The sequence below is a fragment of the Varanus komodoensis genome, unplaced genomic scaffold (assembly GCF_004798865.1).
Source record: "Varanus komodoensis strain SLA01 unplaced genomic scaffold, ASM479886v1 scaffold3, whole genome shotgun sequence".
Lineage (NCBI taxonomy): Eukaryota > Metazoa > Chordata > Lepidosauria > Squamata > Varanidae > Varanus > Varanus komodoensis.
The window spans coordinates 39,326,053-39,342,681 of NW_025335761.1; the positions used below are offsets into that span (position 1 = coordinate 39,326,053).

Sequence of the window (16,629 nt, forward strand, 5' to 3'; positions counted from 1 at the left end):
TATGTGCACTGTGTCTATATAAAGAAGGGAAGGAATGAAGAAAAAATAGCATTCATACCTCACTGTGAAGTTTGCATACCTGCAGTGGAGACAAGCACATTCTAAAGATGCCTTGTGCATTAGCTGAGCTGACCAATATCAAAGCAAAAAGACACACAGAATGCATAAACGATGTCGAATGGCGAGGGGACAAACACTCTCAGGTATCTAATGTTCACCACTGGTGACATGAATTGTTTTATGCATCCAGTTTTTGCTGTGAGTGAATAAAAGCCCATATTCCACACCCACTTTCTTTTGCAGTCATGGTATACTTCAAAACAAAACAAAATGGGCACAATCCACCAGGGTGAAATTTTCAGAGAGCTTTCCTTAGAAATAGATTATAGACAAAGGCACTGGCCTAATGCAGCACTTAAGTTCATCAACCCTGAGGCTGAACACTCTCTCATGCTGAACTGACTTCACTCAACCCAAATAATTAAAAACTAATTGCAGTCTTCTAGGATAGAAGGGAGCAGGAAATCAAGGCAACTACATCTGACTAATGCACAGAGTTTCAATACCAATGAGGTAAAGTGGTGTGTAACCCCTTCCCCATCCCCCTTCTTTTCCCCTCACACAAAAATACACCTTCTATGTCATTTCCAAACACAATAAATTATTTTTTAAAAACACCTAAACACACAGTAACTCCTAATCCTAACTATATTGTTGTTTGTCTTTAGAAAAGCAAGCAAGCAAGCATGTTGATAAATAAATCACTTCAGTTCCATGCTTCTATGGCTGCCATTAGCCAAAGTCATCACTACGTTGAGCATGATCTTACATGGTTGTGAATGCACACACAGTGAAATCTGGGTACAGGAATCCACAACTGGTCCCAATGTCTAAAGTGTTGAAGAAATGTGATCTTTCATAACAGTTGCTGGTGCATATGTTCTTCTTTGTTTTACCTATCTTCTCTCACTCTAAGGATGGTGATACACCCAAACTTTCCCCCTTAATACACAGTGGTAATCCTCCAATGCACTGCAGGACACATGTGTTTTTCCCTCCTCAGATATTATCAAGTGTAACAAAAATGTTACATGCAACGTAAGCCTAAAGGCATGTTTACATGCTTCTTTTCTTAACTGGAGAAAATGCAAAGTTGCAATGCAGGCAGTCCTCAAGACCACACCCTCCAGGTGCTTTTGCCTGCCCTGGTCGACTCAGCTGCAATAGCATAAAGTGGGCTCAGCACAAGATTTTCTAGAGTGTAATACTTCCTGTTCCTCCAACTGGGTCAGTGAAGTAGAACTGTGTGTGTAAGAGAGTGCCATGCTGATGTGCTACAGCAGTTTGTCCAGGTTGGGGAGTAGGTGTCAGTTGATAAGTCTTTCATCTGATGAGCTTGTTTCCAAGTACAAAATTATGCTGACACGATAAGAAACTTCTGTTTATGACTGATGCTCTGAGACAAGCAAATTATCAGTGATGGCTGCAGGTTTCATCCAAGCATGCTTCTCACAAGATAAATGTGTCTATAACATGACAACTTGGATATGAGAAATGGGCAACACAGATTATCTATCCTGGATAGGTCTAACCTCTGACACAGAAAGACTATCACTTGATGTTTCATGATACAAATGTCCAAATGTAACTTGGCTTCAGCAAGGCAAAAGAACCAATGGATGGATTCAGACCAACAAGCATTTTCTCCTTATCCATGATTATTGTTACACTCAACAAATGGTGACAGTGCATTGGTGCTAGGTTGTCTGATCTGGTCCAATGGACCCCTCTGCCACAAGGTTATCAAAGAAACAAATTTGTGAGATGTAGATCCAAAAACAGCCTATGTAATCTCCATGCTGGGTGCTACTGCTAAATCCTCAAGACTCCATTAGAGCCTAAAAAGACAATGCAGGACTCATCCATGAATGTACAAAATGTAATCACAATATCCTTTGTTTCAAAAACCCTGAAGCTAACTAGAATCTGATAATCTGAGATTTAAAGACCAGGATTTGCAGTTATACCTGTGTAGACACCAGTTCCTACTTTCAGCAAATACGAGGGTGACTAACAAGCCAGACTGTAGCAGATGCTGGGTCTTGTAGTATCTACAAAGTTGCACCCCTCTATCACAAATGAACACCTTTATTTTATGACTCCACCAAGCTTCAGATTCCAAACCTTTAGTTAAACTGCAACTCAGCAGGATAAACACTTAAGAACAAAGAGATACCCCTTAATCTCAGGTAACAGTATAGCTTTCTCAATGAACTGTTTTCCTAGAAGCAATGTTTCAGTTTCTTTTGCCTCAACACCTCAACACAAGGATCGCAAAAAAAATCTCATCACACCAGTCTCCTTGTCTTAAGGACAAAACATTCCTTGGTTCCCTTTTGGGAAGGGAAGGGGGTATATTTTGCTTGCATCTGTTGTGGTCATTGGACTGCACTATTATGCCTCCTCTTCTACTATGGGCCAAGAACGTTGCCTAGTCAAAACAGGGTGCAATTTGTTTCCCTTCTGCACTGCTTTAAAGGGGCACTAAACTTGATATATCTTCATCTGGTAAGTCTTGACTTCTGGACTTCATCTCTTCCTGAAGTTCTGCTCCAACCAAAGTCGAACTTCCTGAAGGTTGTAGAAAAAGGGACCCTTGCCCCCTAGGTAGGCAATTTTTTGTCTTTGTACAATGCACACACGCTCAAAAGAGACTCCATAGGCCACGTTGGCATTATTATCCATGCAGTCAGCTACTATCTGGCATTGAGGTGGCAAGGAAAACTGCTTCAGAAGCTGGCGAGCTGCTGCACATCTGTCTTCTTGGTTCCTATGTTTCTTCACGTCAAAAGAAGATGAGATACCAGGAGCAGCCCAGCCATCCGATGGGTGAGCCTCATCAATGTAGACTAACAGAAAGTCAGCCACACCAGAGAACTCTTCCACCAGCTTGCCAAAGGCTGACAGCTGGTTTGTGAAGGGTGGTCAGGTGGCTGAGCCAAAGTTGACCACCAGCGGGCGCTCTGATTTGGCAAAATCTAGGAGGTGGCACTCGGTACCATATCTTCCACTGGAGCCCTTCCATCTGCTGTTGCTGTCACCAGTGCCATTAGGTATGTGGATCACACTGGAGTTAGGAGCTTCTCCGCCCAGTTTCACCTGATGTTTAAAACAAAGATGTGATACATTACTGTGATGTGCTGCCAGTCGTCTTACATGCTCATCCTCACTAAACAAGTGACTGTCAGCTGCCCTGCTAATACTGTGTTTTCATTATAAAAATGCTGTGGGAATCCTTGTTGCTTTCACCTAATGATATAAGGAGAGTATATTCTCCTACTGATTTGAGCTCTATGACTGACTCTGTCAATTAACTTGGGCAACTACATTATTTGCCCCTGCTTCTTTGTCTTGAACACTACAAATAACAATATTTAGCATTAACTGATTTCTGAAAATGAGGTTTTCTGCATTTTTGTTGGAGCTGTACCATTTTCACTAGAAACTGAAACTCATTTCATAGTCCAGTCACAACTTTTCTGAAGTTCTGTTATCAAACCATAGTTCCATTTGTTTCTCCCCCAACTCCTTCTTAGGTTTAGATCATTACAGAGAGGTTTGCCATATTGCTGTGGTGGTAACTGAAGGGTTTATGACAGAACAGTCACCAAACAATAACGGAGCATATGCCTTTCTGTGCGTATGTTCTTTTTATTATTAGACTGATATCCCACTTTTTTCTTACACTAAAATCAAAGCAGCTTAAATCACTCTCCCCCTCCTGCTCTCAGTCTTATCCCCACAACAGCAGCCCTGTGAAGTAGGCTGGGTTGAGAGTCTGTGACTGGCCCAAAGTCACCCAGGTGGCTTCATAGTCAAGCATGTATTAGAACCCAGATCATCTGACAGTTCCACACTCTTAACCACTACACCACACCTGCTCTCTCTATATTGACGATAGATGATAGAGCTGGTTATTCTGAATAAATCAGTGTCTTCAGTGGTATGTGTTCTTTGAAAAGGCAGAAGCAGAATAGTGTGTCTAGGTACTAGGTATCGTTGCCTCATGTACAAGCTATCATTTTAGTCATGAGAGCTAGAAACAAGTTTTAAAATCAAAGCCAAGGAGTCTGCAATAAATCTTATTCCTTTCAATTGCGTTGCAACCCCATGAATTCAAGAAATATGAAGTCTAGCTCAGGAGTAGGCAGCATATGACTCTTGCCAACTTCTGAGATGTTTATAAAGGTCAATGGTTTGCCATTGAAATTGCCACTACGGAGGCTTCCTAAGCGCAAAGTTTGCTTGAACATATTCACTTTGCCTTAGAGAGCCTCTACAGCAATTTGCTACCAAATGTCAGTCACAAATGGATTTTTTTAAAAATGCTGCTGCCAACACCATCCCACCAAATAGTATCCATGCAATGGGCACTGTGAGTAGAAAATTAGCTCCTGTACCACCTAAAGTTCCACATCTTTAGTCTAGCTTAAAGAGTTCAGGCAACAATGGAAACAGTTTTGCTTTATTACAGGACAAAAAGAGTTTGTGGATTCATATGTCCTACCTCTGCAATTACGTTCCTCTACTCCAAGGCATCCTCTATTTGAAAAGCTGTGTCTAGTTATATTAACAGTCAGAAGAACAGAAGAGACCTTGAGGTGGCCTATCAACAGTTAGTTACAGGGACAGACTGAGTGACAGAAGATCACCCAATCACAGTCTTTCTCAATGTATTTCTATTTACATTACTGCAGTTGCATCTATATGTATTAGTTGGCATCTACGAATGTCACCCTAATCTCTCTTCTCTTTCATGGTGGCCACATTAGAATGAGCATGTGTTATGTATATGAAGCTTAGTTCAAAGTCCAGACACTGCTGCTGATGAGTAAGGATGTGTTTGTATAAACAGCTAACTCAAAATAAAAGCCCCTTTGATGACATGATTATTCCCTGCATTTCTTAGACTCATGAAAAAAACATGCAATTTATTCTACCAATTGTGACAAAGTAAAACAGGAAATTCCCAGATTTCTGAAGGATCACTAAAGTATATTTTGTAAAAAGAGAAAGAGAGAATGCATTTACTGTTTCAAAGGATAGCCAAGCACTGGGTGCATGGTAACTCTAGGGAAAGCCTATGCTGAAGGTGCAATGCTATCTGTGTTTAGGCAGAACAAGTGCTAAGCACACTCCAACCATGCCCCCGCCAGCATGAACTGCCAGCCCATGGTATATGTACATCTGCTACCACATGTATGATATGCTTTTAAAACGTTACTCCATTCACTCAAAATCAAGTTTTCCCTACAGGTATCCCATTTCAGATGGTCATATAAATGGGGGCTGCTGTTTGCTATTTTGAAAAGATAAGCAGGAAAGGAAAATCCATGCAATGGTGTCTTCATGTCATGTTCTTCTCTTAGTACTACTTTATGTGAACCTAAAATGAATAGATTCTCAAAAACCTGGAAGGAAAGGTGTGAGGGAAAGGACATGGCTCTGTAGGACATTCTTTATCATTTGGTCTTTCAAGTACTAACTGCTTTGGTATCAAGGCATTGGTTTAATTATGTTGCAACAATGGAAGAGTGTTCTCTGGGTCTCCCTCCCAAACAAAGTACCTTACAAACTGAGGGGTGAAGATTGACTTTGGAAACAAAATGGCTGGTTTCACATCATCATATATCTGGAAAGTTACCAAGCCATCTTCTGGTATGGGTAGCATCACTGAATTTCCCACAGCAACAAAGGAAATCTCATGGCCACAAGTTACCTATCGTGTTAATTTTTTGCTAGTAGGAGTCCTCGTGTTTGTTTGGAGATTTTCTTCTTAATGAGAAAGGCTTGCCAAGCAGACATTCACAAGGCCTCCTCTGCTCTTGCAGGGAGTAATTAGGTCGGTGCCTTGTTCCGTGCTAGCATTAGCTACTCCAAAAAACCAACCCTGCCCAGTAGTTAATGCTCAGACACAACCAGCAGCATCTCCTGCTAATTGGTCTTGATGAAGCTCTAACATTCCCAAAGGGCCTCTTTATTCTAGCAGGCTCAAGAATGGGACTGACATCCACTTCATGAGGCTTTTTTGTTTCTTTGTTGTTGTTATTCATTATTGAAAGGGGGGGTGGAATTAGCTCTTGGAAAGATACCCACAACACACCACAATGAAATGTCATCCAAAAAAAAAATTAAAATTATTGCTCTGCCAAACCTCTTTTGAAATTACAGACAAAGGCAGGCAAGAGAGCTGTTCTGAGAAACAAACCCAGAAAATTTCACTCACACGCAATAACTCTGGCTCCAGAGTTCCTATAATCATGGATTTCTCTGCTAACCAGTCAGCTACCAGTCAGTGTGCCTGCTATGGGGATGGGTAAAATATCTGTCTATGATTTTCTAAGCCTCTTCCACTAGGAGGATGGGAAGTTGTCCTTCGACAACTACCTCAAGTAATCCATCTTCAAAGAAGTTACTGTCACACACCATCTCAACTCAGCATTGTCCCATTGATCATGATCATTAGGTTCATAATAAATAAGAGGGAGTATTAATCCACCCTATACATTGCTCACTTAAGGAAAAGATGGCTTCAGAAAGGAGCAGACATTTCTGTAGAGAATATTAGCAACTAGATACTTCAAATGAGAACTGCACATTTTGAGGCAATCTGTTACTCAGTGCCAGAGACTGGGAATAAACACTGACTGTCTATATCACTACCTTGCCCAGCTTGTGACTCCTGATAAACCCTAAGCATCCTGCTGGCTATTTAGAGAGAGAGCTGGACTATTTGTACATTAGGCCTATCCTGGATGTCTAGTTAACTGCCCGGACTCAAGGAATCTCACTGTGAAACTGCACTCGGTGGCAAGGGCATGAGGAGAGTCGCTTTTGCATGCAGACTGAAAAATGAGGTGGCAGAGGCAGGGGGAAAAAGGGACCCATTCATAAGCTGCTGACTAGAAATAGAACTTACCACTGTAGTAACATTGTTCATTTAACACCCATGAACAAAGCATCACAGCATTTACACTTTTTAATCCTTATTTTAAGGGATAAAATCACAAGTCTCTTCAGATCCTGCACACTGATGTTTTTTAAGTCCATCATTAAAGACCTCTGAGCTCTGTGGCAGGCTGTGTCAACTCCTTACAGAAAATAGATGTTGCCAGATAATTAGCAGGCTGCAGCACTGGCCGTTTAAACACAGACATGGTGTATTAGGGCTATGTACAGAATTCCTCTGAGCGGTCAAATACTTCTGAGAACTTGTCTTTGATTTTGTTCCATTCACAGACATCCAAGCTCTTAGGAGCCTGCCATTTCACAGTGATCCATCCAAATTTTTGTCAGCCCTTGGCAAGGGAACAATTCATAGTCACTATTGCGTTTTTCCTGCATGTCCCAAAGTTATGCTAAGTGGCCCAGAAACATGCAACTTGTATGTAGTCCCTGCAAAGTCACACCCATCAGTACAAAGCAGCTGGAAGCTGTCAAGTCAAATATGCCCTTCGCCAAATGCAATCTGCATGCCAGTTCCCAAATGTCATCCTCACTCCCATGCTCGTACTAGTTGCTTCCACCTGTCCCTCACCTCCCACCTCAAATCATGTTATGCTAACTACAATCAGGCTTTGCACTTGTTGTGTTTCACGTAAATGAACAAAACGTATCTGTAAGTAGAAAAATGGATCACAATGAAGCACGGAGCACTTTTCACCTGGATCTGTCTCTCGGCCTCTTAGCAGCAGTTCTCCTGGATGAGAACACCTCAGTCAGTATGAAATGAAGGTGGACACTGTCTGTATCAGTACAGAAAGAGAGCAACGTTTCTCAGGGACTGTATCAATGAAGCTGGAAAGGTCAATGTGGAAGAACTGTATATTGTCTCAAGTCCATGATCAAGATCTTCCCTACCAGCCTCAGTGGATCTGGGGGAAGTCACAGGAATGAGCACGTTCCCAGGCACGACACCCTGAGAGTGAGCTTGTCTACCCTCCCCAAACTACACAAGAAACCATTTGTGGAATTGCTTTTTTAAAATAGTTTGTGAATGTTTGTGCCTGGATATCCTACAGAGATTAATTCTGCATAATCTCAGTTGTGTACAAGCACAGCACTCTTAATGTCAGCTTGGGAGAAACTACTCATTGTTTCTTAATAAACATCCAGTAAGGCTATTTTGGACTTAGAACTACTGGACAATGTTTTTTTAATAGAGAGCTTCTTTCATAAGATACTCTTGCTGCTGTGAAATACAAAGAAAGGCACTTCCTTGAACTCCAGGCCAAAGTAAACAAAGATGATGAAAGCAGATGGGCTTAGGCGAAGAGGGCTTGTTCCAGTGCCCTAAAAGCCTGCCAAAATAGCTTACTTTCCCAGTGGTGTGTCAAACAGACAAAAAGTCAGAGAGAAGCCCATCCATTATTCTGCCTTTGTCCGCTTTTGTAAATATTGCCTCTGCAGTGATGCTACACAACCCTGTCTCACAGCAGTCATATTGGGATACCATGTGAAAGAGTATTAAGGGAACCACTCTTGTGCACCCAGGAAGTGTGGAAACAAGACAAGAGCTGTTCAGATCTCACAATATGAACCTGATATGAGCTTTCCCACATCAAAGAAACACCAATCATTAAGGTTCTTTCTATCCTATTTACAACAGCCTTGTTCACTGGGAGAAGTCACCCAGGCAATGTTAGTACTGACAGAGGACCAACAAAACATTACTGCTAAGACAACCACCTTTTGTCTCCCATCACTCAAACAGCTATTGGGACTTTCCTGGCAACCAGAGCTAATGTGTATACACAAATAAAAGTTCAACTGAGAGAAGAAAGGACTCGGGTAGGTTAGGCTGGAAGAAAGCAGGTGGCTTGCTCCTTGTTAGACTTCAAGCAAACCCTTTAAACAAATCATCAGCCTATGACAACTGCTGCCTGTAGACAGTTCTTGCTGGATGCTAATATTCCAGCCCTGAGCAATTTCTCTTGGTTTCTACATCAATATTCTACTTTCTGCTTTGAGGCAGCAAACACATGGAAACTTCAGTAATCTGAGAAGATTTGAGCATGTTAGTCCTTTGAACAGCTGAAAAAAGTTCTCCTTGCCACAAGTATAGGTTTCTGGAGAGACGTATCAGTGTCCTGTATATTTCTGAAAAATCAAAGATCGTTCTCCTAGAAACTTCCTGACCTAAGCTATAGGATACATCATCTTGGACCATTCTATGTCACTGTATGTGACCATAGTGACCATTAAGTCAAGTGACCATTCTATGCCACTTAATCAAACTTGAAGCTAGCACAAATTCACTGGCTTGGTTCCAGTTAGTTTTAAGTTTTTGTAAGCAAAAGACTTAGAATAACCTAAATGATTCAGATGCTGTCCTATATAGGATAGGTTTCCCTTGAGCCCAGCAAGACCCTCAGCTGGCATTTCTAGGTCTGACTGGGCAAGTTCTTTGTGGCACTCCCAATCATCACAGAATTTTGAAATGGCATTGAAAGGAATTCCAGAGGACACACAATGCAGCACAGAGCTGTAGTACCCTGCCCCCAGCCCCAGCACAGCCTTCTATGTGTGTGTTGAGCTACACTCTGCCATTCTGTTCCCCAAGGGCCTGGTGTAACCTTAGAAAGGGCTATCGGTCAGTGGTGGATTGCATGCTTTGCATGCAGCCAGTACCAATTCCTGTACTCTCTTTCTGAAAGGACTCGCTTCTGAAACACAGGAGACTGTAGATAGCACTGGGCTAGATGATCTGACACAATATGATGCAGCTTCTTATGTTCCTAGGATCATGCCTCTGGATTTTCATTTGCTCAGAAACAACAGCCGTACTTCCTGCTCATGGGCTTTCTGGAGCCAGCTGGCTGACCGCTGTGGGAAGCAGGATGCTGGACTAGCCTTTTGGTCTGATCCAGCAGGAGTCTCCTTATGTTCTTAGTTGTCTTCAGCCCTGGAGACTCTTCTCATCACTGCTGTCACAGAAGAAAACTAAGATCAGCCTGTGGGACTTCAGACAACACCTGTACTGATCATGCAACGAGAGTGAAAGGTCCAGCTTGTCCTGCGTGAGGCTTGGTTTCCTGAGGATCACACACATACACACGCAATCTATGGAGAGCACAATAAAATAAAGACCCTGTAGAGGTGGGGAGGGGAGTGTTCTTAGCTATTCACTCAAGCTTAACAAACTCCATTTGCTTTTGAAGTCATGAAAGCTTTGAACATTTATATTTGTACTAGGTCTTGTACAGTAATTCAATGTTAGGCCACTTGAAAATGTTTTTTTGCTGTATGTTATTTCCTTCTTCCTTGCTGGATTTCATAAAACCAGGCTCCACGCAGTGCTGAAACATAACCTGTTATACAGGGAAACATTTCTTTTCTTCAAAGAACCCAGCACTGACTGGTGGGTTGTCTGCCTTACTTATAAACATATGTGTCACTGTGCATAGATCAAACTTAGTGGCACTGCCTGCCGCAAAGTCTATGTTGGCACACATCTGGATGACCTATATAACTTAGGAATATTGTGGATATCCTCCACATATACAATCAAGGGTTTTAGTCATCATGTTTTCCCAGCAGTCACATCATTCTTTAAACATGTGATGGAATACAGCAGCCTTTTTTTGTCCTAATGGCATCCAGGAATGTTACAGAGCCTTTTGGAGTGGGAGTGTGAGGTGTCCTCAGAAACAAGCCCTCTCCTTGAACTCTTCTTCTATAATGTAAAGATACCCAGCCTTAAACACTGGCTCCATTAACCCTCATTATGATAATTAGCCTTGTTATAAAGAACCTCTCTGTGCGACACAGGGTGTGCTTGCCTCCTGGGGGCTGCTATTCAAATGATAAGGAGGGAACAGTGCAGCAAAAATCCACACTGAATCTGGCTAGTGTTCAAATTGGAAAGCAAAGTTCAGCAAGTGTGTAGAAACCTAGTAAAGTTGGGTAAAAATAGACAAATGAGAAAAATTGGGCAAACAAGAGAGAATCATCCAAAGCTCTCTCTAATAAAACAGAAGCAAGCAGCACATGCCAGCTTCAGCAAGAAATTGGCCATGTATTAAATAAGTCCATTAAATAATGTTTTTGCACCCTCAGCTTTAAACTTAGTACAATTGCTAATGGCTGTTCTTGCCCTAAATGTAACTGTATTAAGAGGTCTACTTTTGCTACTTTCAAAGGCACCTTACAAAACAAGTCTAATGTATAAGTCATATCTCACATCTGGAAGTGATATTAGTCAATGAGATGTTAATTAAAAGCAAGCTTAGTAAAGGGAGAGGTTCTTTTCTTTGCTCTTCTTCTCCATCTCCCAGTGCTGCCTGGCCTTCCATTCAGTTCCTTTATCCATTCCACCCTGTTATTCTACATCACATTTTGGCCTTCCACAAGGTGTCTCAAAAAATAGGATGTTATTGTATAGTTCATTACATTATGCAGTAGGGCACTTGGGCGTTGCTCAAACACATTAGCAGTGTGGTGTATAAAATATGGAAAGACTATTCTTGGAAACAAAATTGAACCTCATCATGACTCCTTTTTCCTTCTCCTCATTGCTCAAGGCTACCAGGAAGATGTATGCCATGACTTGATCAACTCCTGTACAATATGCACTGTCTACACACTGTCTACATGCAGCAGGAAGACTGGTGAGAAGATTCTGAGGAACATCTCTCCTCCGTGACTGTCTGTTGTTACCAGGGCCACTGAGGGGGATCAGACCCAGATGCAAAGGCAGTTAGATATTTGCCTAGGTGAGGAAGCCCTGGCGAGAGACTGAAAAGAAACTGACCACTGATCATAAAGCTGTTAAGAAATAGGTTCTGGGCTAGAAATAAGCTAAGAGGTTACTGCTGCGGTCCTAGTAAGCAACAGAGGGCTGAGGAAAGGACTGTACATACCACTGATAACATCTCCCCAAAGTAACCAAGCATTATCAGCATCAGGAGGAGCTGTTGGACAGTCAAAGGAGAAAACTCTGTAGTACAGCCTTCCTCCAACCTGGAGACCAGGTGTGTTGAAGAGCAATGGTGCGGGGGAGGGGGGGCTGGGAACACCTGGAGGGCAACAGGGTCATCAGGTACTACAGAACACATGTTTCCTTGGCTACTACCCTCTCTAAAGTGACCAGAATAGAAGCCCATGATATCACAGGATCATCAACAGCATTTGCTATCCCAAAGATAGAGAACTTAAATAAGAGGCTAGTCTTCTTGGCCCCAGGAATGCTCTCTGACCACTAGAGAAACAATATTCAGAAAGTACCAGTTGGGCCTGCAACAAAACAAGGCAGCCTGAAGTACTTGAGTTCAGGGTTCCAGCCAACACACTAGACCTTCTCTCAGGATACTCTAGTCTTCCACAACTTGATGCTAGCTGGGGATGAAGCGCAGCCCAATACATATGGAAAGCACCAAGTTGAGGAAGACTATTCCCCAGGCCCTCTAGTTTCTCCTTCTCCAAAACCCATACTGCCTTCTCTGGCCAATGAGTACCCTCAGTCTTCACAGGGCTATTTCTGGATATCCCCCCACCCCCACAGAAATTCTTTTTCTTACATCAATACTTTTTGTTCTTCCTCCAAGTCTCCCTCTCAGGTATGGGTGGAACCATTTTGATTAGATACTTCAGGATATGTAATACAATTCATAACTGTGAGGCATTGATTGTATTATTGTGAACTTCTTAGAAAACTATTATAGTTCAAAAGCAGTACAATTGTTATAAAATAAATTAAATATTACTCCAGGGATCCCAGAGTGGTGTCCCAACACAAATGCATATATCAGAGCAGTTAGGCAGTAATTATCCTACTTCATATTTATCTTGTGGTAAGTAGCTCTTAAAAAATATAAACTTTACTAACACAAATTCTTTTTGAGATGTTTTACCATCACAAGTCCAATTTTAATGTAGCTCAGGGAATAATAAAATGTCCCCAAACAAATCCATGTGTGTGATGTCAAAACGTGGGCATTTAAGTCTGTTTTCCTGGATCTGTTTTTATTTGAAAGAATGCATGGGGTATGTTTACCCCAGTATTTTCCACTGGCTGAGATGAAAAGCACCCCATTGAAAAAATCAATAGATATCCTGGCATAGTTTATGTCAAGGGCACTTTTACGGAACTGTTTCACAGAAAACTGTTCTTGGTACCTTGTTTTAACTTGGAGACATTAATACTGTGCTCAAGGCAAGTCCCAGAAGGTCATTATAAGTTTTTATCTATGTAAAATCTGCAATGAAAAGTGTACCCTTGTTACTGAAATATTCTCAGAATTAATCAATATTTTTATGATTTCAGTCTTCTGCTTAGATTATGATACCAATAATCCAATATGGTGCAAAAAAAACCTTTTTTCAAGAACCTTACCATAGTGATTAACTGTCCAATGAGCTCATTTATTTGAGGATTTTTCTGCTTATCGTGTAGGAAACATTCTATGTGAAGATGATTATCCCTGGGTACATAACCCCCATGTTACTCCATATTTTACTATGGGAGCTCTCCATGGTGCAAGGGATCCTTCAGAAGTATGCATACATCACAGGAATGGCTAGTTGGTAAGATTATCCTGCATAACCAGCTTCTTAGCAGTTGTCACACTACTGTCTGCTTTCATATGATTGTCCCTGTGATTTTGTTGTACAGGAATGAGAACCAAGTGTATTCTCCCATACCCCAATCAAAAGAATTGGAGCACTCTTCTCTAAGATTAGTAGTATAAGCTTCTTAGTTATACAACCCAGTGGCTAATTCAGTTTTATACCCAAAGTTGGGCATAGAATTTTTACCATTTCTGAAAGACTATTTTCTTAGTGTAGAGTTTAAGACGTGTTTTGTTAGTTAAACCAGTAAAAGCAAGCACTGCACTTCCTACTACTGTACGTGTTGGTGATCCTATCAGTCATAGCAAAGGAAACACCATGTGGTTAAATGAAAAGTTGGCAGGTAAGGAAAGAGGCATCACTGCAGGTGTGTCATTGTGTTCAGCTGCTGAATCTTTTAACCCAGTCTTCACTTGCTCCAGCAGGAGGTTGCAGAGTTAATGGGGAGTTCCCACTGGAGAATCTCTTTGAGGACCACCCAGTCAATTTACTGAAACAAGCACTGAAAGCGTCCTGCTCACTAACTGCCTGAGAATTTTAAGTTCCCCTATGCAAACTTTGCACATGGTGCGTGTGAGAGAGAGCTCCACGCTGGACAGTAATCTTGTCCATTGCATTAGTCCTATCTGCAAAATGAGAATAATAGCAAACTGTCTTGTTTTGGCATACAGAAGTTTATTTAATTTCAATTCTGTCTAGCTGCTGAAATCAACTAGAAGCACCAAGCACTATCAGCAAAATATTATTTTCTTGGAGCTGGTGGACTGGCTCATTTTGATAGCTGTGAAGGGGGAACACTGTGATTCAATGTTTGCTCATTCAGTCTGCAGTCCTGCACATATTTGTACCCACAAAAATATTCTAAAGAAAGACATGCATTGATATATTTATTATGCTGCATCTAGGGCATTAGGGAGGGGTGTGTGAGAGAAAAGTTCATACAGTATCATTAAGATTTAGATCCCTAAAAAGAGTTACTAGAATGCTATAATGGGTCAGAAAGAAGGCAACACAGAATAACCAACCCATACAGCTTAATTAGAGAGGATTCCACTCCCTCTTTTAAAAACAATCTTAATGAAGCCACACATTTGAATAAGCTAAGCCCAAAATCAAGAGGCAGGAATTTCAGAGTTCGTATCCTGGCTCTTTCACTTTCTGTGCTAAATACCTCACACCATAATACTTAATCTCCTTGGATTCTTCTGGCCAACACTGTGTATGTTTTATCCCAGTTCCCATCTCTACCTAAAGCAGAAACCAGTGTCCACACACAAAACCCTGTCTGTCCACACCACTCTTCCACCCTGTGCCCGCAAACCCACCTGCTTGTAGGCGTCTAGGAGGAAGCTGTTCCAGACGCAGCGCAGCCCCTCTGATGTGAGCATCCTCCGCCACTCGCCACGTGCAGTCTTGGAGCGGCTTAGGAGAAGCACCATGTGCTTCAGGAGGACCACCGAGTCATAGAGTGCAAGGAAGAGGCAGTTGGAGAAAAAAACCGGCAGTATCTGAAGCGTGATCAACAGGTCCACACTTAACAGACCCATCTTGTTTGCTGCTGCTGCGGCTGCTGCTCTTCAAAAGCTTCCCTTGAGTTCCCTTGTCATGCCCTGTACCCTCATTAAAATAAAAATAAAATAAAACACAAGGTGCTTCTTAAAAACTCGTCGTGCCCCTACCTCCTGTCTCATAAAGTTGTCTCAGTGCAGAAGAGCTGCTTTCAAAAAGTAATTCAAAATGCCAGCATGAAAGTCTTTCCACCCTGAACAGCCTTTAATTTTTCAGAAACTAAGTCAAACTACTGTTGTTGTTTTTCCTTAGCCAGTAGCCCTTTTCAGTCTGTTGAGAGAGAGAGAGAGAGAGAGAGAGAGAGAGAGAGAGAGAGAGAGAGAGAGAGAGCTGTGCTGCCAATTGCCTGCAGTTCTAAAACTGAAGCAGAACAACTGTTAACTTTTCCTCTAACTCTGAGCTATTGCAGCTCCCTCATTCCTTTATCACCAAAGCTATCAGGTGAAACAATACTTTTCTGTGGGGGAGGAAAGACTTTGAACACAAACTTTCTGCTCTTCTCTTGCTCACTGCATCTCTCTCCGTCTCTCCCCGCCACTCTTCTTTCTCTCTCCCTCTCGCTATCTGCCTGTGGTACAAAGTGCTTTCCCTCTGGAGTTCTAGCTTGGTTCCCTCAAGCCTTTTATACATTCCCTGGCTAATTGCTGCAATAGAGAAATGAAACCCTAATCTTAGTAAAGATCTTGACGTCAATGTAAAAGAGGGTTTTACTTTGGCCAGGACTGCAGTGAATAGAAAAGTAAAATTCTTAAAACTCTCTCTTCTTTTTTTTTAAGGAAAGAGAAGGGAGTGGGGAAGGAATAACTTTGTTGTGTGTGTGTGTGTTTTTTTTAATCCAGATACCACTGATTTTTTTTTCTTTCAAAACTTTGGAAAAATATTTTCATATGACGTGGAAAGTGACACAGAAACAAGGTCTTCTATTGTCTTAAAGAGTTTTTTCTTCATTCTTAGGAGTTTTTTTAATTATTATTTTGCCCTTTTGTATTTTCCAGGAAGGTGTGAGAGCTGATACATCCTAGAAAAGGGCATATTTTGTAATGCTTCCCTCCCACAACCATCAAGCACAAAAGCTGTTTTAAACATCTTTTGTCGTCTTCTTGGTATTTAAGGAAACACAAGAAACACCCAGGTCTGACTTCATCTGCTGATGTGGAAGAGAATTAAAGGGCAGCTAAAGTAGAATGGGGGTGGGGGGGGAGAGTAAGCTTTGGTTTAAAACGGAAGTTCACCACTGTTCTGAATTTGGAGCTGATCTAAAGCAGGGTGCCTCACACATCCCAATTATAAAGATACAAGGGAATGTGTTTCTTTGCAAGGCTCTCTCCCGCCCCTACCTGACAAATAATGCATTGCTTTACTCCAAGATGAGCATGTTTTCTCCTGGAAGATGCAGATGCTCTGTAAAAGCTGCAAAGTGTACTTTACAGC

At 41.7% G+C, this 16,629-nt stretch overlaps 1 protein-coding gene across 1 annotated transcript; it reads right to left on the minus strand.

The window, feature by feature from the left end:
• Nucleotides 1–2,589: 2,589 nt before the first annotated feature.
• On the minus strand, nucleotides 2,590–15,676 carry DIO2 (iodothyronine deiodinase 2). The gene is made up of 2 exons (XM_044436817.1): nucleotides 14,955–15,676; nucleotides 2,590–3,159 (listed from the first exon to the last, which is right to left on the minus strand). The coding sequence occupies exons 1-2, from the start codon at nucleotides 15,174–15,176 to the stop codon at nucleotides 2,590–2,592; spliced, it is 792 nt and encodes a 263-aa protein (XP_044292752.1). The 5' UTR covers nucleotides 15,177–15,676.
• Nucleotides 15,677–16,629: the final 953 nt, after the last annotated feature.